Source organism: Gossypium raimondii, chromosome 5 (assembly GCF_025698545.1).
Source record: "Gossypium raimondii isolate GPD5lz chromosome 5, ASM2569854v1, whole genome shotgun sequence".
Lineage (NCBI taxonomy): Eukaryota > Viridiplantae > Streptophyta > Magnoliopsida > Malvales > Malvaceae > Gossypium > Gossypium raimondii.
The window spans coordinates 35,070,658-35,094,395 of record NC_068569.1 but is presented as its reverse complement, the minus strand read 5'-3'; the positions used below and the strand labels follow the sequence as shown (position 1 = coordinate 35,094,395).

Sequence of the window (23,738 nt, the reverse complement as noted above, 5' to 3'; positions counted from 1 at the left end):
TCCTTATTTGCATATTTTCATCATTACAATGTAAATCAATTTTGAGCACATTTTCAAGGTAACGTTTTAACGTTTAGGGCACTAATATGAATTATCGTGGATTGATTTTCTTGATTTACTTTATTACAAACCTTTGTGTAAAAAATATAATAGCAATCAACGTATCACCTTTCAAATTGTTTTCTAATAAAGAGATAAAATTGCAATTTAGAATATAATACAAGGTGTTACAATAATTTTATCGAAATATTTGAGGAATTATAAATAAAATTGGTTTTCTTTTTCTTGAGAAAGAATTTATTACATGCAAATGAAAGAAAAAAACAAAATGAATCTTGATTTAATAAAATACACTCGTCAAAACTTAATTGGTCCATATAAATTCTTAAAAAGTCGCTTATGTCTCCCTTTATCCATAAATATCGGGTTAGGTTTAAAAAATAATATAATTTTATTATAAAATATTAGTGTTTAGATAATTTTTAAATTTAATTTTGGATAGTTATGACAATGCAAAGTACTTAAACATATTTGTAAACATGAAATTCATGTTTTCGTTAACACATTGCAAGAGTAAATTCTCCTATATATTAATCACCAATTTATTAATAACCAATTTATTGAAAGTAAACATTAGTTATTCCTATCGGGTTAGGTTTAAAGTACTTTAATTAATCACCAATTTATTTGAAAGTAAATATATGAATTGATACTACTCGTGTACATGTACAAGAACCGAAAAGGAAATATGGCTAGCCCTTGAGTAATCAAGGAAAGTTTAACTTGTTTAGAACTATTGGTGACCATGGCTGCAACTAGGAGTAGGGGCATCCTCAGCAGGACCAGTTGGAGCAAGCATTGAAGAAGCGATTGCAATCTTCTTGCTCCGAAAGATATGGAACAGGTCAAGAAGCTCCGAGAAATGGGAGTATCTGTAACACCCCTAACCCGTATCCGTCACCGGATTAGGGTTGTGAGGCATTACGGAACATAACCCGACTCAAAACAGGAATTCATTGCATTTCATGCTCCATAAAACAATCACTTTAATACACTAATCCTATTCAAATTTCAAAGCTTAATACTACTATATGCATAACGTTCGAATATTAAAATTTTCTTTTAAGCTTATAACATGACGAAAAATACATTTAATAAACTAAATATCAAATATAAGATAATTCCTATGCGCATATAACCACATTAAATTGAACCATTCAAGACAAATCATGAGCACACAATGTCATTTATTCTTTCCTCTACTCGACTAAAATTTACCATATAAAATATACTCAAATCATGCCCAACTCATTTAAATAATAATAGTCAACAATTCAAACATTAGCAACCATGACGTATATACGTCTATCGATACACATTCAATTTACCTAACTTAAACCGATTTTGCATGTGCATTATTTACCAACTCTAGACCTATAAACAAGATAATTATACATCAATCTATAATACCAAAACATACTTATTTTCCCATTACAAGTTTGTGCATTTAAGCATAGATTAATTGAGTCATTTCCGATCACCCATATTAAACATATCACTTTGCATATACTTAATTAAACAAGCATCATTTCAAGACCAAATATACTTTTTCTCTTGACACAAGTTATTGCGCATGTAACCATGCTAATTTGAACCATTTTACGCACATATAACATTAAATGTACACCTAAATTGCATGTTTAAAATACATTTACATAACCAAATCACATTAATATGAGTCTAATATTTTAGTTGAATATAGATATACACTTTATTCATCAATTCTAACCATGTTACTAATGCAAGCATACCATTTCAATATGTCAATTATCCAAAGTATAGCATAGTTCCCACATAACAAATACAACCAATTTCACAACTCAATTAAAGCTAATTGTACCATTTATAACCGTACCTATAAAAAAAATTCAATATACATGCAATCATATAAATATGACTTAGATCATAGAACTTATCATAGTCTAAATCACAACCATCACTACATTAACATCACATAATCGAATCATAAAACAATACACATTACTCATATATATATCATGATTGTATAATCACAACCATTAGCAACATGAGCAAGCCATTTTCGCATGGCTTAGCTATAAATATGCACAATTCAAAATCAACCATATTAAGCTAGACTATACATGCCATTAGTTATAAATACAAGTTTTCTTTCAAAATACCAAAATAGATATCGATAGTGTGATGATGTTCCTCAACGATCTCGAGCTAACTTTCAATATCTATAAAACAACGAATAAACATAAAAAGTAAACTTGGAAAGCTTAGTAAGGCATAAGCAAATAAATTAACACAAAAACATTCATAACTCATTTCGAAACAACCAAACCTAACTATTTTCGTACATATATATAATCTCGTTTCTCATAAAGTTTATGTGATCACTAAAATCATCAACACTTACCTTTTCTTTCAAAGTTTGTATAAACTTAATACTTACCTTAATCGTTTAAGTCAAACTCACTTTTGGTCTTGTCATGTCTTTTCCCGTAGAACCATTCAAAATAAAAAAGGATACACGGATAGCTCAAAAGCTCGTACAATGCCAATGTCCCAGACGTGATCTTACATGTAGTCAAATAACGATGCCACTATCCCGGACAGGGTCTTACACGTAAATCTCAAATCAATGCCAATATCCTAGACGTGGTCTTACACAAAATCACATATCAGAACCCTACGGTTCGTACGGGGCTTTCGGATGTCGTAATCCAATAATATCAAACTCGTAAAGAATTTTCCCATGCATAAAATAATTTGGCATTTACACACATCTTCATTAAAATTCAATTCGGCATTTATAATACATAAACATTCAAATTAATGACATTTATTTACTTATGAACTTACCTCGGACAAAGACGAACGAACCGGACGACTATTCGACAACTTTAGATTTCCCCCGATCCAATTCTGATTTCCTCTTTTCTTGATCTAAATTAATACAAATTTGACTTGTTTATTAATATACTCATTCAATTTCATCCATAAACATATAATTTGGGCAATTTGCACTTTAGCCCCTAAAATTCACATTTTTCACAATTTAGTCCCTATTTCACAAAACACAAAATACACATAATTTGATAATATCCTAGCTTGGCCAAATATTCCTTTAGCCCATATAAGCTTACATATTTCATTTATTTCACATTTTATCCCCTCAATTTTTATTTTCACAATTTATCCCAAAATACTCAAATTCATCAACAATCTCAATACAAAACATATTAATCCAACACCTATCTTTCATAATTCATCAATTAACATCATTAAACTCACAAATTCATCAATGGATTAATTCACAATCTTCATCAAAATCAAAAATTGAGGCATAGGTTTAATAAAATGTTAAACAACAATCACAAAAACATAGAAATTGTCAAAAATGGATCAAAACACATACCTTAATCACCAAAAATAAGTGTCGAACCCTAACTTAGTCTTTTTCTTCTCTTTTCTTGTTAATATAGGCCTAAGATGGACATAATGGCCTAATTTCATACTTTTATTTTATTATTTCATTATTTAATTATAAATTTCCCTTTCTAACCTTTTTAGTTTCATTTAAAATCCACTAACCTTAGGCTTTTATGTCCATACATAATTTCAAAGGTTTAATTTGAACATAAGGACCCACATAATGAAAGCCATATCACTATAGCACTTTAGCAATTAGCAAGTCACTTTTGTATTTTACGCGATTAAGTCTTTTTCATAATTAAGCACACAAACGGATAAAATAAATCACAAAAATGTGACACATGTCAATTCACATACTATAAGCACGAAAAATAATATTAAAATATTTTTTAACTCAGATTTATGGTCCCGAAACCACTGTCTGACTAGGGTTAAAACCGGGTTGTTATAGTATCATTCATAGAGCTCCCTTGGGTTAAGTTGATCAAGGGGAGTTTCCCACCAACGATTAGAATTTGTCCCACTTGTGACCTGTTGAGTAAGCACCTTTTGTGTCTCATTTGATGCATCCATTTGGCTGTGCACCTCATTGTAAAGCTGGATTACCTTATTGATTCTTACCATACGGTGAGCCTCAATAAGAGCGTGAGCGTCGTCAATCACAGGTATGTTTCCGTTTAAAAAGCGGTTAGCAATAGATTCGATAGAAGGGTGATCAAATGTAAAAGGTTTTCCTGCGGGTGAAAAAATGATAAAAAAATCTCATTACCACATAAACTGGAGAGCTCGCCTATTTTCTTATAGATTCCTAATTGACGTTTCAAGAATGTGATCAACTGATCATCATCATTTTCAATCATTTTAATCTCAATCCTTTGTCCTCCCCTAGTTCTCTTTCAAGTGTTTGCCATTGCCAAAAGATGGGTGGACAAAAGAAACAAGTAACAAGGTTACAAATGAATGCTCTATTAGACTTTTGGGATATTATGGAATGAAAATCTTATTGAATGGGAAGCGTATATATAGGGGACAAAAAACTCAGGAATTGAAGGCCCAAACTAATGAAATTAGGCCTCTAAGTTATCTCATTTCACTCTAAATTCTCACATTGGCATGTGTAATACAAATTATTCGTCACTTTTCAAAATTGTGTTTAGTTAGTCTATAGTACTATGGAGAATGTGTTTCAACAAAACGGTAGTAGCTTGATGTTAACGGTCGATGATCGTGTTAGTAATTAAGCCTAATCTTGGATTATGTAAGTAAATGTGTTTCTCGATCGTAGTAGTTATAAATTTGTCTTATCAATCACTCATATTTAAATCTTATCTAATTAATTGTGATTTTAAAGACTCGATTATTATCATATAATGCTAGGATAGCACGTTCTCTACAAACAAATTGCATTGTATTACCATTTGTATAGCAGTTAAGTTGGTGCGAAAACAAGATCGATATGTTGAAAAATACTGAAAATCAATACTACTACTCAGTAAAGAAAAATGTGCACCCTCGAATGACTGATTGAATATTTGTAAGGGAGATTCCTTGTAAAGAAATGAAGAACCCAAAATACATAGAAGGAAATGACAGCTATGTAATTTATTACAGTGTTGATTATAGCACATTCTAAAACAGGTCAGGCTGTGTAAGTGTGACCTGTCCTACTAGTCCAATTTGATGATGTAACTACTTTTTTTTAAAAGGGATATTTTAATTTCCTAATATAATAGTAATAAAATTCAAAATAAGGAAAAATGAACAATAAAAAGGAAGTGTAAATTAGTTTATTGCTGGATAAACAGTAGTGTAATCATTTTCTTAAAAATGATATTTTATTTTCCTAATATGATAGTAATAAAATTCAAAATATGGAAAGAAAAACAATAAAAGGGAAGTATAAATTAGTTTATAGCCGGATAAAATGATTTTCTAAAAAACGATATTTTATTTTTGGGTACTAATATGAATTATCGTGGATTAGTTTTCCTGAATTACCTTATTGGAAAACTTTCTTTAAAATATATCATAGCAATCATTGTACTATATTTTAAATTGTATTTTCTAGTAAAGAGACAAAATGCAATCGAAAATATAGTAGAGCTATCGTTATAATAATTTTACGAAATATTTGAAGAATTATAAAAAATTGATTTTCTTTTTCTTGAGAAAGAATAAATCATAATTTTTCTCAATTTAATAAAATACATTCGTCAAAGCTTAATTGGTCCATTGGAATTCTTAAAAAGTTGCTTGAGTCTCTCTTTATCCATAAATATCGGGTTAGGTTTAAAAAATAATATAATTTTCTTATAAAATATTAGTGTTTAGATCATTTTAAATTTAAATTTTGGATACTTAAGATAATTCAAAGTACTTAAACACATTTGCAAACATGAAATTCATGTTTTCATTGACACATTGCAAGTGTAAGTGATTAGATTTAGATTTAATTAAATTACACATAATATAGAAGCATTTTATTATTGTAATATATATAATAAACAAAATTCAAATCTCTATATTCATGTTCTCAATAAGATAACATTTTCTATTTAATTCTTTTATTTTCTTAACGTTTCATAGAAAAATATAGCAATATTATATTTTTAAATACATTGAAAGCTAGTTAAAATAGTTTGATTATATATCTATATTCACATATGAATTGAAAGCAAATGTTGCACTTCAACTTAAATGTTTTACTTAGCAGAAAAGTAAAATGGGATGATGCAAGGCTACTTTTATGAATCACCAGTTTACTGAAAACAGATAGATGAATAGATACTATTGGTGTACATGTACAATAATCAAAATGAAAATATGGCTATCCCTGAGTAGTCAAGGAAATTTAAGTTGTTTAGGATTGTTGGCGACCATAGCCTTAACCTGGAGGAAAGTTAGTAGAGACATCCTCAGCAGGACTCGTTGGAGAAAGCATTGAAGAGGTGGATGCAATCTTCTAGCTCCGAGAGATATGGAACAATAAGCTTTGAGAAATGGGAGTATCGTTCGTAGAGCTCCCTTGGGTTAAGTTGATCAAAGGTAGTTTCCCACCAACGATTAGAATATGTCCCACTTGTGATCTGTTGAGCAAGCACCTTTTGTGTCTCATTGGATGCATCCATTTGGCTCTGCACCTCATTGTAAAGCTAGATTAATTTATTGATTCTTACTATACGGTGAGCCTCAATAAGAGCGTGGGTGTCGTCAATCACAGGTATGTTTCCATTCAAAAACCGATTAGCAATAGATTCAATAGAGGGGTGACCAAATGTAAAAGGTTTTCCTGTGGGTGAAAAAATGATAAAAAAAAATCTCATTACCACATAAAGTGGAGAGCTCACCTATTTTTTTTATAGATTCCTAATCGACGTTTCGAGAATGTGATCAATCGATCATCCTCATTTTCAATCATTTTAATCTCAATCTTTTGTCTTCCCCTGGTTTTCTTTCCAGTGTTTACCATTGCCAAAAGATGAGAGGACAAAAGAAACAAGCAAAAAGGTTACAAAGGAATGCTCTATTAGACTTTTGGGATATTATGGAATGAAAAGCTTATTGAATGGGATGCATATATATAGGGGACAGAAATTGAAGAAGTGGAGGCCCAAACTAATGAAATTAGGCCTCTTATCTCCTTTCACTCTAAATTCTCACATTGGTATGTGTAATACAAATTATCTGTCACTTTCCAAATTTGTGTTTAGTTAGTCTATGGTACTATAGAAAATGTGTTTCAACATGTTGATAATAGTTTGATGTTTAACTATCAATGATCTATTTAAACTTATTTTATTACGCATGAAAGATTACAATGTTCACATCAAACCACATGCAACTGAAAATAAAATAAAATAGCACTAAAAATATTCACAATTTAATTAGAATTTATGTAAAATATCAATTTGTAATGGGCTCCAAAATTTAAAACATGAGCCAAATAATTCCATTTCAAATGTAATTCTAGAATTAATACTCACTTTTGATTTTAAACTTAACCCAATTGGAAGAAAGACTTTTGAGCTCAAAATTGTCCTCTTTTTTCGAATTCAACTTCAATTCAAAATATGGAAAAAGAACCATAAAAGGAAAGTATATATGGTTGGATAAAAATGATGTAACCATTTTCTAAAATAGGGATATTTTATTTTCCTAATATGATAGTAATAAAATCCAAAATATGGATTCTACTAAAATAAAATTCAAAATCTGGAAAAAGGAACAATAAAAGGGAATTTATAGTTGGATAAAAATGGTCTAACCTTTTCTTTTTTTAAAAAGAAATATTTTATTTTCCTAATAATAGTAATTTTATCATTTCTCTTTATTTGAATATTCTCATCATTATAATGTAAATCAATTTTGAGCATATTTTTAATGGAACGTTTTGGGCACTAATATGAATTATCGTGGATTAGTTTTTTTATTTATTTTATTGCAAAATTTTGTGTAAAATCATAGCAATCATTGTATTATATTTTAAATCGCATTTTCTAGTAAAGAAGAGATAAAATACAATTTAAAATATAGTACAACGACTGTTATAATAATTTTATCAAAATATTCGAGGAAATAAAAAATAGTTTCTTTTCTTAAGAGAGAATAAACTAATTCTCTTTTATTACATGCAAATGAGAGAAAAATAAAAAGCACCTTAGAACTCGTTTTTTCTTAATTTAATAAAATATAATCGTCAAAGCTTAATTAGCCCATTAAAATTCTTAAAAAGCTGCTTACGTCTCCCTTTATCAATAAATATCGGGTTAGGTTCTAATATATATAATTTTCTTATAAAATATTAGTGATTAGATAACTTTCAAATTTATTTTTGGATACTTATGATAATTCAAAGTACTTTTATTTGTAAACATGAAATTCATATTTTCATTAACACATTGCAAGTTTATATAATTAGATTTTGTTTTAATTAACTTATACGTAATATACAAGTATTTTATTATTGTACTGTATACAATAAATAAAATTCAAATCTCTAAATTCATGTTCTCAATAAAACAACAATGTGGATTTAATTCTTTTATTTTCTTAATGTTTCATAAAAAATATAATCTTTTTTAAATACATTAAAAATGTAACACCCCTTTCTCGACCTAATTGTCGAGTTCGAGCTGTAGGATGTCACATCCGTATTTTTTTATTGTTTAATTATATATCCATATGAAACACGTATTTTTCTTGTTGTGATACTTTTTATTGATTGTGTAATATGAAAACCTTTTAATGATAAACTAAAAGTAAAAGGACATGTAAAATTATATTTGTAGCAATAAAAGTAGTAGAAATGAGACGATACAAGGATACTTTTATTAATCCCCAATTTATTGAAAGTAAATATATGAATTGATAATATTGGTGTACATGTACAAGAACCAAAATGGAAATATGGCTAGCCCCTGAGTAGTCAAGGAAAGTTTAACTTGTTTAGAAATATTGGCGACTATGGCCTTAACCAAGAGGAAAGTTAGTAGGGGCATCCTCAGCAGGACCCGTTCGAGCAAGCATTTAAGAACTGGTTGCAATCTTCTTGCTCCGAGAGATATGGAATAGGTCGAGAAGCTTCGAGAAATGGGAGTATTGTTCGTAGAGCTCCCTTGGGCTAAGTTGATCAAGGGGAGTTTCCCACCAACGATTAGAATCTATCCCACTTCTGATCTATTGAGCAAGCACCTTTTGAGTCTCATTGGATGCATCCATTTGGCTCTGCACCTCATTATAAAGCTGGATTACCTTATTAATTCTTACCATATGATGAGCCTCAATAATAGCATGAGTGTCGTCAATTACATGTATGTTTCCATTCAAAAAGCAGTTAGCAATGGATTCAATAGAGGGGAGACCAAATGTAAAAAGATATCCTGCGAGTGAAAAAATGATAAAAAAATCTCATTACCACGTAAACTGGAGAGCTCACCTATTTTTTTATAGATTCCCAATCGACGTTTCGAGAATGTGATCAATCAATCATCATCATTTTCAATCATTTTAATCTCAATATTTTGTTTTCCCTTAGTTTTCTTTCCAGTGTTTGCCATTGCCAAAAGATGAGAGGACAAAAGAAAGAAGTAACAAGGTTACAAAGGAATGCTCAATTAAACTTTTGGGATATTATGGAATGAAAATCTTATTGAATGGAATGCATATATATAAGGGACAGAAAACTCAAGAATTGAAGGCCCAAACTAATGAAATTAGGCCTCTATGTTATCTCCTTTCACTCTAAATTCTCACATTGGTATGTGTAATACAAATTATCCGTCACTTTCCAAAATTATGTTTAGTTAGTCTATAGTACTATGGAGATTGTGTTTTAAAAAATTGGTAGTATTTTGATGTTAACGGTCGATGATCGTGTTAGTAATTAAGCCTAATCTTGGATTAAGTAAGTAAATGTCTTTCTTGAACACAGTATTCATAAATTTGTCTTATCGATCACTTGTATTTAAATCTTATCTAATTAATTGTGATTTTAAGGACTCGATTATTGTCATATAATGTACTAAGATAGCACGTTGTTTACGAACATATTGCATTGTATTACCATTTGTATAGCAGCTAAATTGGTACGAAAACAAGATCGATATGTTAAAAAGCACTGAAAATTAATACTATTACTCGGTAAAGCTAAATGCGCACCCTGGAATAATTGATTGAATGTTTATAAGGGAGATTCCTGGTAAAGAAATGAAGAAAAAAATACTCAAAGTGTATAGAAGGAAATGATAGCTATGTAATTTATTATATTGCTGATTATAGCACATTCTAAAATAGGTCAGGCTGTGTTAGCATGGCTTGTCCTTCCGATCCAATTTGATGATTTTGTCAATAGATAACATCTGAAATGGACTTGGTTTTGCTCCTCTACTTGGTATTGTTACCATGCATGAAAGACTGCAATGTTTGCATGAAACCAATTTGTTTTATGTTCAAAGAATTCAACTCATAGTGGTGCTGAAAATTATTGCAAGTTCTGAGAGGCAAACATTGTGTTGGTGAACGAAAGCTGAAACACAATACAATAAACAAGATAACACACTACACAGAAAAGGGTTATCTAGTTCAGCTTTTCCTGTGTGCAAAAACCAAAAACCATGAACAATGATGGAGTGCCAACTTGTTTTACAATCAGTAGTAGCCTCTTTTTCACAGAGTTCATTAGTTTAAGCTACAAGGAGAGGGCTGAATGTTAACTGGTTTCACTTCATGGAGTTGTTCATGTCATAGTCCAATGTTTACTTGCAACAGCTTTTTTCATTTTCATGTTTATTGTATCAATAAGAACCCAAGTAAATTTGACTGGTTCTAATTCAATACTTGCAAGAATTATGCCATTTCCATCGTGTTGATGTGACATTTTACACTTTTCTTGTTCTGAATTTGAAATATGTTTGCTACCATACAAGGTTAAGCAATGGAATCAAATATAAGGAAAAGAAAATTTGAAACAAGAAAAAGAAAAACATGAACATGAACATGAACATGACACAAATAAAGGAATGTTCTAAAATATAAAAATATCAAGAATACGTATTTTTATGTTCTAATATTTTCTCTTGATTGTGTCATATGAAAATTTTTTAACGATAAATTGAAAATAAAAGTGTATTCACATATAAATTGAAAGCAAATGTTGCAGCTTCAGCTCAAATGTTTTACTTAACAGAAAAGTAAAATTATATTTGTAGCAATAAAAGTAGTTGAAATGGGATGATGCAAGTCTACTTTTATTAATCACCAATTTATTGAAAGCAGATAGATGAATTGATGCTATTGGTGTACATGTACAATAATCGAAATGAAAATATGGCCAACCTTAAGTAGTCAAGGAAAGTTTAAGTTGTTTAGAATTTTTGGTGACCATGGCCTTAACTTGGAGGAAAGTTAGTAGAGACATCTTCAGCAAGACCCGTTGGAGCAAGCATTGAAGAAGCTGTTGCAATCTTCTTGCTCCGAGAGATGTTGAACAGGTTGAGAAGCTTCGAGAAACAGGAGTATTGTTCATAGAGCTCCCTTGGGTTAAGTTGATCGAGGGAGTTTCCCACCAATAATTAGGATCTGTTTCGCATGTGATATGTGGAGCAAGTAGCTTTTGTGGCTCATTGGATGCATCTATTTGGCTCTGTACCTCATTGTAAAGTTGGATTAGCTTATTGATTCTTACCATCGGTGAGTCTCAATAAAAGCGCTAGTGTTGTCAATCACAGGTATGTTCCCATTCAAAAAGCAATTAGCAATAAATTCAATAAAGGGGTGACCACATGCAAAAGGTTTTCCTACAAATGAAAAGACGATAAAAAAATCTCATTACCACATAAAGTGCAGAGCTCACTTTTTTTATAGATTCCTAATCAACGTTTCGAGAATGTGATCAACCAATCATCTTTATCTTCAATCATTTTAATCTCAATCTTTTATCTTCCCTTGATTTTCTTTCCTATGTTTGCCATTGCCGAAAGATGGGAGGACGAAAGAAACAAGCAAAAAGATTACAAAGGAATGCTCTATGAAACTTTTGTGATATTATGGTATAAAAATCTTATTGACTGTGATGCATATATATATGGGACAAAAAACTCAAGAATTGAAGGCCCAAACAAATGAAATTAGGCCTCTAAGTTATCTTATTTCACTATAGATTCTCACATTGTTATATGTAATATAAAGTATTCTTCACTTACTAAAATTGTGCTTAGTTTGATGTTTAACCATCGAGGATCTACTTAAATTTATTTTATCACGCAAGAAAGATTGCAATGTTCGCATCAAACCACGTGTAAGTGAAAATAAAATAAAATAGTTGTGCATTTAAATTGCATAACTCGAAAAAAAATTACAAATTAATTAGAATTTATGTAAAATATCAATTTTTTCAATGTGCTCCAAAACTTGAAACATGGGCCAAATAATCCCACTTCAAATGTAAGTCTAGAATTAATACTTACCTTTTGATTTTAGACTTAACACAATTGGAATAAAGACTTTTGAGCTCAATTTTAACTTCTTCTTTTTTTTTTTTTTTTGCATTCAAATTCAATTCAAAATATGGGAAAAGAAGAACAATAAAAGAAAGTATAAATTAGTGTATGGCGGGATAAAAAATGATGTAACCATTTACTAAAAAGGGATATTTTATTTTCCTAGTAATAAAATTCAAAGCATGGAATAAAGAACCATAAAAGGGAAGTGTGAATAAGTTTATAGCTAGATAAACAATGGTGTAACCATTTTCTAAAAAAAGATATTTTATTTTCGTCCAAAATATGGAAAGAAAAAACAATAAAAGGGAAGTATAAATTAGTTTACAATTTGGATGAAAATGGTCCAACCATTTTCTAAAAAAATTATTTTCCTAGTATGATAAAAATTTAATTATTTCTCCTTATTTGGATATTTTCATCATTACAATGTAAATCAATTTTGAGCACATTTTCTAGGTAACGTTTTGGGGACTAATATAAATTATTGTGGATTGATTTTCTTGATTTACTTTATTACAAAACTTTGTACAAAAAATATAATAGCAATCATCGTATCACCTTTTAAATTGTATTTTCTAATAAAGAGATTAAAATGCAATTTAGAATATAATACAACGGTTTGTTACAATAATTTTACCAAAATATTTGAGGAATTATAAAGAAAATTGGTTTTCTTTTTCTTGAGAAAGAATTTATTACATGCAAATGAAAACAAAACAAAATGAATATTACAACTCAATTTTTCTTGATTTAATAAAATAAACTCGTCAAAACTTAATTGGTCCATAAAAATTCTTTAAAAAGTTGTTTACGCTCTCCTTTATCCATAAATATCAAGTTAGGTTTAAAAAATAATATAATTTTCTTATAAAATATTGTGTTTAGATAATTCTTAAAATTAATTTTGGATACTTATGACAATTCAAAGTACTTATACATATTTGTAAACAAGAAATTCATTTTTTAGTTAACACATTGCAAGTGTAAATTCTCCTATATATTAATCACCAGTTTATTAATAACACATTTATTGAAAGTAAATATATGAACTGATACTACTGGTGTACATGTACAGGAACTGAAAAGGAAATATGGCTAACCCTTGAGTAGTCAAAGAAAGTTTAACTTGTTTAGAACTGTGGGTGACTATGGCTGTAACTAGGAGTAGGGTCATCCTCAGCAGGACCTGTTGGCGCAAGCATAGAAGAAGCACTTGCAATCTTCTTGCTCCGAGAGATATGGAATAGGTCAAGAAGCTCCGAGAAATGGGAGTATTGTTCGTAAAGCTCCCTTGGGTTAAGTTGATCAAGGGGAGTTTCCCACCAATGATTAGAATCTGTCCCACTTGTGATCTGTTGAGCAAGCACCATTTGAGTCTTATTGGATGCATCCATTTGGCTCTGCACCTCATTCTAAAGCTAGATTACCTTATTGGTTCTTACCATACGGTGAGCCTCAATAAGAGCGTGAGTGTTGTCAGTCATAGGTATGTTTTTTTTCAAAAAGAAGTTTGCAATGGGTTTGATGGAGGGGTGACCAAATGTAAAAGGTTTTCCTACGGGTGGAAAAATGATAACAAAATCTCATTACCACATAAAGTGGAGAGCTCACCTTTTTTTTATAGATTTGTAATCAATGTTTTGAGAATGTAATCAACCGGTCATCATCATTTTCAATCATTTTAATCTCAATCTTTTGTTTTCCCTGGTTTTCTTTCCAGTGTTTGCCAGTGCCAAAAAATGGGAGGACAAAAGAAACAAATAACAAGGTTACAAAGGAATGCTCTATTAGACTTTTTGGATATTATGGAATGAAAATCTTATTGAATGGGATGCAAATATATAGGGGACAGAAAACTCAAGAATTGAAGGCCCAAACTAATGAAATTGGGCCTCTAAGTTATCTCCTTTCACTCTAAATTCTCACATTGGTATGTGTAATACAAATTATCTGTCACTTTCCAAAATTGTGTTTAGTTAGTCCATAGTACTATGGAGAATGGGTTTCAACAAATTGGTAGTAGTTGATGTTAACGGTCGATGATCGTGTTAGTAATTAAGCCTAATCTTGGATTAGGTAAGTAAATGTGTTTCTTGATCGTAATAGTTATAAATTTGTCTTATCGATCACTCGTATTTAAATCTTATCTAATTAATTGTGATTTTAAAGACTCGATAATTGTCATATAATGTGCTAGGATAGCACGTTGTCTACAAACATATTGCATTGTATTACCATTTGTATAACAGTTAAGTTGGTGCAAAAATAAGATCGGTATGTTGAAAAGTACTGAAAATCAATACTATTACTCAATAAAGCTAAATGCGCACGCTGGAATAACTGATTAAATGTTTGTAAGGGAAATTCCTTGTAAAGAAATGAAGAAAAAAATACCCAAAATGCATAGAAGGAAATGATAGCTATGTAATTTATTACATTGCTGATTATAGCACATTCTAAAACAGGTCAGGCTGTGTAACCATGACCAATCCTGCCAATCCAATTTGATGATGCTGTCAATAGATAGCATTTGAAAGATTGCAATGTTTGCATCGAACTTATATAGAATAGATGAAGGAAACCAATTTGTTTTATGTTCTAGGAATTCAACTCATAGTGTTGCTGAAAATTATTATAGGTTCTCAGAGGCAAACATTGTATTCGTGAACGAAAGCTGAAACACAACACAATAAACAAGATAACACACTACACAAAAGAGGGTTATCTAATTCAGCCTTTCCCATGTGCAAAAACCAAAAACCATGAACAATGATGGAGTGCCAACTTGTTTTACAATTAGTAGTAGCTTGTTTTTCACAGAGTTCATTGGTTGAAACTATAAGAATAAGGATTGAATGTTAACCGGTTTCACTTCATGGAGTTGTTCATGTCATAGTCCAATGTTTACTTGCAATAGCTATTTTCATTTTCATGTTTATTGTATCAATAAGAACTCAAGTGAATTTGACATATTCTAATTTACTATTTGCAGGAACTATGACATTTTACACTTTTGTTGGGTTTTTTTCTTGTTTCGAATTTAAAATATGTTTGCTGCCATACAAGGTTATGTAATGGAATCAAATATCAGGAAAAATTAAAACAAGGAAAAGAAAAACATGAACATGAACATGAACATGACACAAATAATGGAATGTTCCAAAATATAAAAATGTGTTATTAATGTATCAAAATTCATATAAATATAAAATACTTTACACAATTAGGAAACAGTAAAATACATGAACACGACAAGAAAATACAAATTGCTAGTTCTATCGGAGAAGATCAACATGGATTATTATTGGATTTAGATGGTGAAGATGGCATGGCTTTGGCAAAATCAAGAAGGTCTCTGAAGAAAGAATCTTCTGGGTTTACTTGTTGGGTTGCGATCTTAGAATTAATGGAGAGATTTTGAGTTCGTCCAACAAGACTGTCATAAGAGGAATCAAAACCAGTAATGGAATGAGAAGAACTACCAGTATAACCATGTTGTTGCTCAAAGAATTGATGTCTTTGATTTAACATAGAAGACGGTGGATAGTTTCCAGCAAGATTGTCCAAGCGAACTCGAGGCGACTACTCAAAGATCGGAAGTTGAATAAGGAAGCCAGTTTAGGTTGTTCACGGAACACAAGTGCAGATCCAGTGTCAGCCGAACGGGAAGGAGATGATGGAGCTAAAGTTGAAGCTAACTCTAGGGAGTTCATGTATGCATCAGTAGGATCAGAATCAAGTGTGGGTTGTTTAATTTCAGAGAAATCCTAGGACATGTAGGTATCACCACTGAGATAATCAATGAAGCTGGAATTTGTTGTAACTGGCCTTTTTGATGAAGGTGGAGGAGGAAGAAGAGGAACAGCTCAAGCAGGTTCACTTTTTTGTGCTCTTTGGACCTGTCTTTGAGCATTATCCCTTGACGATCTGTAATATACAAGTACAGAGATTCATTAAATTAGATGAAACAAGAATACTGAAACATCACAAAAAATATCCCCTTTAAGTAAGGATTGGTTACCCAAATCTTATATTTATTAGATATAAGTGTCGAATATTGGTATCCGTTCAATATAGGAATGTTCATTTTTTATTGTTTTCCAACAAACTATATTCAAGCAATCTTTAAGTATGTTCATTTTTTCCCCACAAACTGTTAAGATATCATCAATACTGATATTATTGAATCAATGAAAACTTGGTTTACAGTACAATGATTATTGCTTACTTATAGTAATAGAATAGTAAACTGCTCAACTGACTTTAACTAACACAAACTGTAGTTAATCATTAGCTAACTACTTAACTAACTAACTGACTACAATAATAGCTCTAACATTCTCCTGGTCTTGTTTGAATTTTACAATCCCTATTATGCAACTAAACTTGTAGATCCTGTCGAAGACCCGCAAATTGTTTTGGAGGTATAGGTTTTGTAAGTACATCAGCAATCTATCTTGTGGATGGAACAAAGTTAACTTGTAGAGCACCTGCAGTCACCTTTTCTCTTATGACATGATGATCAATCTCCACGTGCTTCATGCGAGCATGATGGGTTGGATTGGCAGCCATAGAAACAGTAGAAGTATTGTCACACCAGACAACTGTCACCCTGATTTCATCTAGCAGCTGCTTGATCCATAATAGTTCAGTAACACAGTTAGCTAAACTGTGATACTCAACTTCAGCAGACGATCTGGACACAAAAGGCTACTTTTTGGAGCACCATGCAACTGGATTGGAGCTAAGATAAATCACATACCCTGTGGTAGAACGCCTATCTTCAACCGAGACAGCCTAGTCAGCATCTGAATAACACAACAACTTAAACTGTCCTTTTGAAAAAAACAAACCATGATCCATAGTCCCTATAAGATACCTCAGGACACGTTTGACTGCTTTCCAATGATCATCATTGGGAGAATTCATGTATTGACTTAGTTTGTTTACGCAAAAAGCTAAGTCAGGACGTGTAACACACAGATGTTGGAGCATGCCAATTGTACTTCGATATAACGGGCCATCAGCAAACAATAAGTGACCATCAGATGCAGTTAGTCTTGGAGTACTCACCATAGGCATAGGAGTGGGTGCAGCTCTAGTCATCCTAGTTCTTTGTAGAATCTCTGAAATATACTTCCTTTGATTGAGGAATAACCCTTGAGTGGAGTGTTGGACTTCAATACCCAAGAAAAAACTTAGTTGACCCATGTCTTTGAGCGCAAATTTTTCATGTAGTAAACGAATGACTGTGTTTATCTCTTCAACAGAACTACCTGTAATTACAATATCATCAACATACGCCATAAGCAGTAGCAGCTGTCCAGCAGAGGCACTAATGAATAAAGATGGATCTGCTTTTGAAGCACGAAAGCCAAGATGCTGCACAAGATGTTGCTTGAGTGTCTGAAACCATGCACGAGGGGCTTGCTTCAGCCTATAAAGAGCTTTGATCAACCTACACACAAGCTTCTGCCCATTAGCACCTTCAACTTCAAAACCAGGTGGTTGAGCCATATATATTTCCTCTTTGAAATCCCCATTAAGAAGTGTGTTATTCATATCAACTTGTCTCAGAGACCATCCCTTCATAACCGTAACAAACAGAATAGTTCTTATGGTTGCTGCCTTAACAACTAGACTAAACGTGTCTCGAAAGTCAAAGCCAGGATGTTGAGAGAACCCCTTTGCCACTAAACGTGTCTTGTACCTCTCCACAGTGCCATCAGCTCGCTTTTTGACTTTAAAGAGCCATTTGCATCCTATGATCTTTCTGTTAGCAGTTAGAGGACAAAGTTCCCACGTCTTATTGCGAAGAAGAGCCTGCAACTCATCATGAACAGCTGTTTGCCAGTAGCCATGTTACATAGCATCGTGAATGTCAGTAGGAGGCTCAGTGGATGCATAGCTAACACTACTCAGGTATACTTTTGGTTTGAAAATACCAGTTTTGCTTCTTATAACCATGGCATGGGAATTAACTGGTAAAATAGGAGATGCAATAGGGACTGAAGAATTAGTCGAAGAAGACCGTTGCGAGCTGTTTCTTAAAGAAGGACCCTGGTCTGGGTTGTTAGTACCAGAAGGAGAATCATTATACAGAGAGTTCACTGGGCTGAGCATCGGGGCTGAAAGACCATGAGACACTGGTGAGACTAAAGCATTCGGTCCTGAATGCAGTACCAGCAACTTAGAGTTAGAATAACATAAAGCAGGTTGAGGAACTATTGACCTGGAGTGACTCTGCTTAAATGGGAACTCACCTTCATGAAATGTGACATGACGTGAGATATAAACCCTGCCATCAGCCGCCTAACATCGATAGCCTTTATGACAAGGGGGATACCCGAGAAAAGTGCATGGGTTTGACCTATACTGCAGCTTTGAAGTATTGAATGGCCGAAGATTAGAAAAACACAAACTGCCAAATACCCTTAGAAATGTGTAGATAGGACGCTCTCGAAACAGGTTTTCATAGGGTTATACTCCTAATGGAGAAGAATGTAACCTGTTCCCCAAGAAAACACTACTGAATGCATCATTCCAGTAGGTGATGGGTAGACCAGCATGAGCCATCATAGAAAGGCCATCTTCAATGATTTGCCTGTGTTTGTGCTCCACCAAACCATTTTGTTGCGACGTATATCGACAGGTGACACGTCATACAATTCCATGTTGTAACATGTAACCATTCAAAGCTTGAAATTTGCCTCCACCATCAGTCTGCAGAATTTTAAGCTTGCACCCCAGAAGTCTTTCAGCCTGTCTATGAAACACAGCAAACACACTAAGAACATCTGACTTCTTCTGTAGAAATTATATCCATGTGTATCTCGAGTACGCATCTGTAAAAGTAACGTAGTTGTGAAATCCATTGGATGCGACTGGAGCAGGTTCCCAAACATCAGCAGCCACAAGTTGCAATGGGGCAGTATATTCGGAGACTGAATGAGGAAAAGATTGCTTATGTTCTTTCCATGAATGACAAGCAGTACAACAAGTAGCATGTTTATGTGTGACAACAGGAATATTACATTGAGTCAAGGCTTTCTTAAGCGTAGCATTACAAGGATGTCCTAATCTATAATGCCAAACATCAAGAGGTATCATAGTGCTGACAGTCAAACATTGAGCAGAGAACATCTTTGATTCAGAATCACTGGAATGTAATTTGTATAATCCTTCACGCACAGAGCCAACAAGAAGAACCTCCCTAGTCTTTAGATCATGAACTTGACACTGTGTAGGATAAAACTCAAACATCATGTTATTATCCTTTGTAAATTTGATACAGAAAGAAGGCTCTTAGTTATTCCAGGAACATGCAGTAGTGACTTCATAAATAAAGGTCGTGACCGAGTGATAAAAAAGACTGACCCATGGACATGACAGGAAGAGTGGAGCCATTGCCTACATAGACTTATTATAAGGTAGATTTTCACTTATCGCTGACCCTGAATTTTTCAGATGGTGAGTAGCTCCGAAGTCAGGATACCAGGCATTATCTACCACCGTTGCAGGAGTTGTAACAAAAGCCTGAGACTGTGGAGCTGTAGAGGATGCTAAAGCAGACATGCTACCATGTTGTGGAGAGGTATGAAGAAACGGATTAGTCCAGTTATGAAATTGAGTAGGGGGACAATACCAACCTAGTGGGGCATTCTGATTGACAGTAGCTACAAGAGTCATCCAAGGTGAAGTCGAATAGCCAGGTCCAAACATACTCAGATGGGCTTGAGGAGCCAGTGGAGGTCTGTAACCAATACTTTTGTATAAAGTATCAAAGCTATGGTAACACCAATTAACAAGATGACCTGACTTTCCACATAATTGACATTGAACTCTTGATCCATACGAGTGACCATGCCCACGTCCTCGAGTATTAGAAGAGGGGCGATATACTGGTGCAGACACAGTCTCATTCATAGCATTTGGTGCTTGACTAGATACCAAGTTGGCTGAACTAGGAGCCTCACACACCACAACATGTTGTCTCGTTTCAGCATCAAGAAGAATGGTAGTTACTCCTTGAACAGTATATGGAACCTGACTAGCAGTGACGATCGTGATGACTGACTCATATTCAGGTGGCAAGCCATTAACCACAATGGATAGTATGTAATATTTATTAATCTTTTTATTTCTTATTTGGTGTTGATAGATAAATGGGCACAGATTTAGCTTCCAGGGTTGCTTTTCATCTAGAACTGTGCAAAGACCACACAACCTGCCCAAGCCCAAAGTCTCATTCAATATTCAGGAACCTTAGGACAAAACTGTTAAACCTGAAAAATGGACTAAGCAAAAAGATTAAGCCTATTTAAAATATCAACCAAAACCAATTTATGCAATAATTCCAATAATACAGTCAAAATCAAGAATCAATTTACCATGCCGCAGGAAGGAAATAACCAAGATTTTACATTGCGCCATGTGAAACTGGAAAAGAGGATTAATAAAGCTGATCCCAGATAAAGAGATTACCAATTAGAACAATAAATTTCCCCGGTGCTAAATAGAAAACCAAGAGGAAAATGAAAACCTTGCAATTTGCACATTAAAACGAGTAAATCAACATACAACAGCAAGAAAATAATCTGAAAAAGAAAAACAGGATAGTACATGGGACAAGCATAATGGTTCATTTCTAGAACAAAGTTTTTACCTCAGGAGTCTTGGGATCCAATGCACTGAGCACTTCCATTAAGATATCTGCTAGTCCACTAGCATTCTGAATCTCTGCCAAGCTGAAAGTAGACAAGTTTCATTGTCTTTGTAGGCAAATGATAACCAAAATACCACTAGTTTATGTGGGAAGTTTAAGTGTCAGCAGCAAAGATGTTAAAACACAAAGATGGAAAGAGATATGCAGTGTAGTACCTTTGAAGTGGTTTATTACAGTTCAACAAAGAAAAAAGGATAGCTTAAGCCTTAATCTTTATGTCCCAATGTTAAAATAATCCCATACTGTGTTTATGTATTTTGCCGTGTCATAATCATGTTTATGATATTGAAAAATTCATGTAATCATATTGTGTTCATGTTATATATTTATGTTCGTAATATCGCTTTTAGATTTATTAAAGAAAATAAGTATAAAAATTCATTTCAACATTGTTATAGTCATATATATGCTAAAACATGCCATTGAACACATAATAGAAACTGTTAGATAATTATGTAAATCATAATGTGTATTATCAATTGAATGTTTTTCCTTTTAATTATGAGTTGTGGTGAGGTGATGTCTATTATAAGTCGTGATGCTCTATTCTTTGTAATCTCTTGAGAGTCTTTATTTTTAATAAAATTTTATTTAGGCCTAACAAAAGAAAAAAATGTAAATCATAATGTATATGATTTAGCATAAGCAATGACGATTTATACATATGAAGATATAAATATATTACGTATTCACTTATGGTTTACAATTTATATGGTAAACATAAAATCAAACACGACAAACAAGAGATGAGAGATCCAATCCAAGCAAAAGAGTTACGGATACCAACAATAAATCGGATGACTTTTTTTTTATCGATAAAAGTCATTATTGAACTAAGAATCAAATACTCTGAAATAATTTGAGTGAAGAAAAGGTTTCAGAATCTGTTTTCGGACAAAGATGTTGTGTCAAGGACAACTATTTAATTCACAACAAGAACATACAAGTTGGTGGGTTACTAGATTGTTAGAAATACAAGTGATTGATTAGGAACATGTATTTAGGTTGATTGTATTTACTATAAATTTGACATGATAATGAATAATTTTCAATTTTCAATTATTAGACTACTAAGTTCTATATATTACACTGTAAATAGGCATTAAGTAATCGAATATACCAAATGACATGGAAAATACAGGAAAACAAGCATGCTAGTATGAATTATAAATGGTTAGAATTGTGATTACTTGATTGATTAAATTTATGAATATTGAAATACCTAGGGATGACTTAAGGCATTATTTGGTACAACCCAGAGCCAAAAAGCCAACATTATTCATCGATATTTAATACCCATATTTGAGCCAGAAAACACTTCTTGATGAATCCTCATGCAAAACCCGAGCTAAAATATGAACTTGTACTTACCATTTTTCTTTGGTCCCTGAAATGCACGAATTTAGACATTTGGCAATATGTACTGACGGATAGGTAGAGACATCATGGTCGTTTTGTAAAAATCAAATTGAAATAGGAAGGAGCGATGTGATATAGTGATTATGGGTTCAACTAAAATGTGCAAATCAAAAGAAATATTCAAAAAAAAGTCAAAACAAGTAGAAAAAGTATGTGAACAATGTAAAATAAAGCATTGTGAGTGAGATGTGTTGAAAAAGTCAAACGTGACTTAAAAACAAAGTCACAAAGTTAGAAAACTCTATCATTAGTGCACAAAATTCGTGAGCTAAGCTTAGTTACTTTATCATGTTGTGACTTCCTAAATGGATAAATAAGAAAGGTGAGAGAATGAGAAATAAGGCGATGAGTGGGAAATGGTCATTAAGGGGGAGATGTAACAGCCCGATTTTAGGCCTAGTCGGAACAGTGGTTTGGGACCACAAATTCGACGAGGAAAAATTTATTTTTATTATATTTTTATGGTCTATAATTTCATATAATCATTTCTTAAAAATTTCGTTCAAAAATTTTGACATTTGGGCACTCAATTTAGCCAAAAGGACTAAATTGTAAAAAGTGCAAAAGTTGAGTTCTACATGTTAGAAGTTTCCAATTGTTATGAAATTTTAAATTGGAGGTCCTTAAATGGTAATTAGACAATTGGTTAACTTGTTGGACAAAAATGGACAAGAGATAAGTGAAATAGGATATTTTTAAGTTGGGGGCATTTTGGTCATTTAGTAATTAAAAGAATGAAAAAGGCCAAAATAGCCAAAAATTTGCCCATCTTCTCCATGATGAACGAAAATAGTAAGGGGGAAGCCATGGTTAGGGTTTTCAAGCTTTCAAGCTTCATAGTAAGTGATTCCAAGCCCCGTTTTTAATATTCTTTACGTTTTTTATGTCCCGGTAGCTTAATTTAGCTTATTCTAGCAATAATTTAACCTAGGGTTTATATTTGGAAAAATACCCATAGGTGAAATATGTTTAACGAGGAAACGCCAGCAGATTTAGGTCAATGGACGATGACCAACCCTAAATCTATAAATAGACTTCACTGAACACTTCATAATAATATTTTTCGTACCTTTTATCTTTTATTCTAGTTTAGGTTGCAACTTTTATTTAGTTTTCAGTTTTCAGTTTCTTTT

At 32.4% G+C, this 23,738-nt stretch overlaps 1 protein-coding gene across 1 annotated transcript; it reads right to left on the bottom strand.

Annotated features, from left to right (window-relative positions):
• Positions 1-3,915: 3,915 nt before the first annotated feature.
• On the bottom strand, positions 3,916-4,322 carry LOC105766994 (agamous-like MADS-box protein AGL62). Its single transcript, XM_052630349.1, has 2 exons — positions 4,280-4,322; positions 3,916-4,196 (listed from the first exon to the last, which is right to left on the bottom strand). The coding sequence occupies exons 1-2, from the start codon at positions 4,320-4,322 to the stop codon at positions 3,916-3,918; spliced, it is 324 nt and encodes a 107-aa protein (XP_052486309.1).
• Between the last annotated feature and the right edge of the window lie 19,416 nt (positions 4,323-23,738).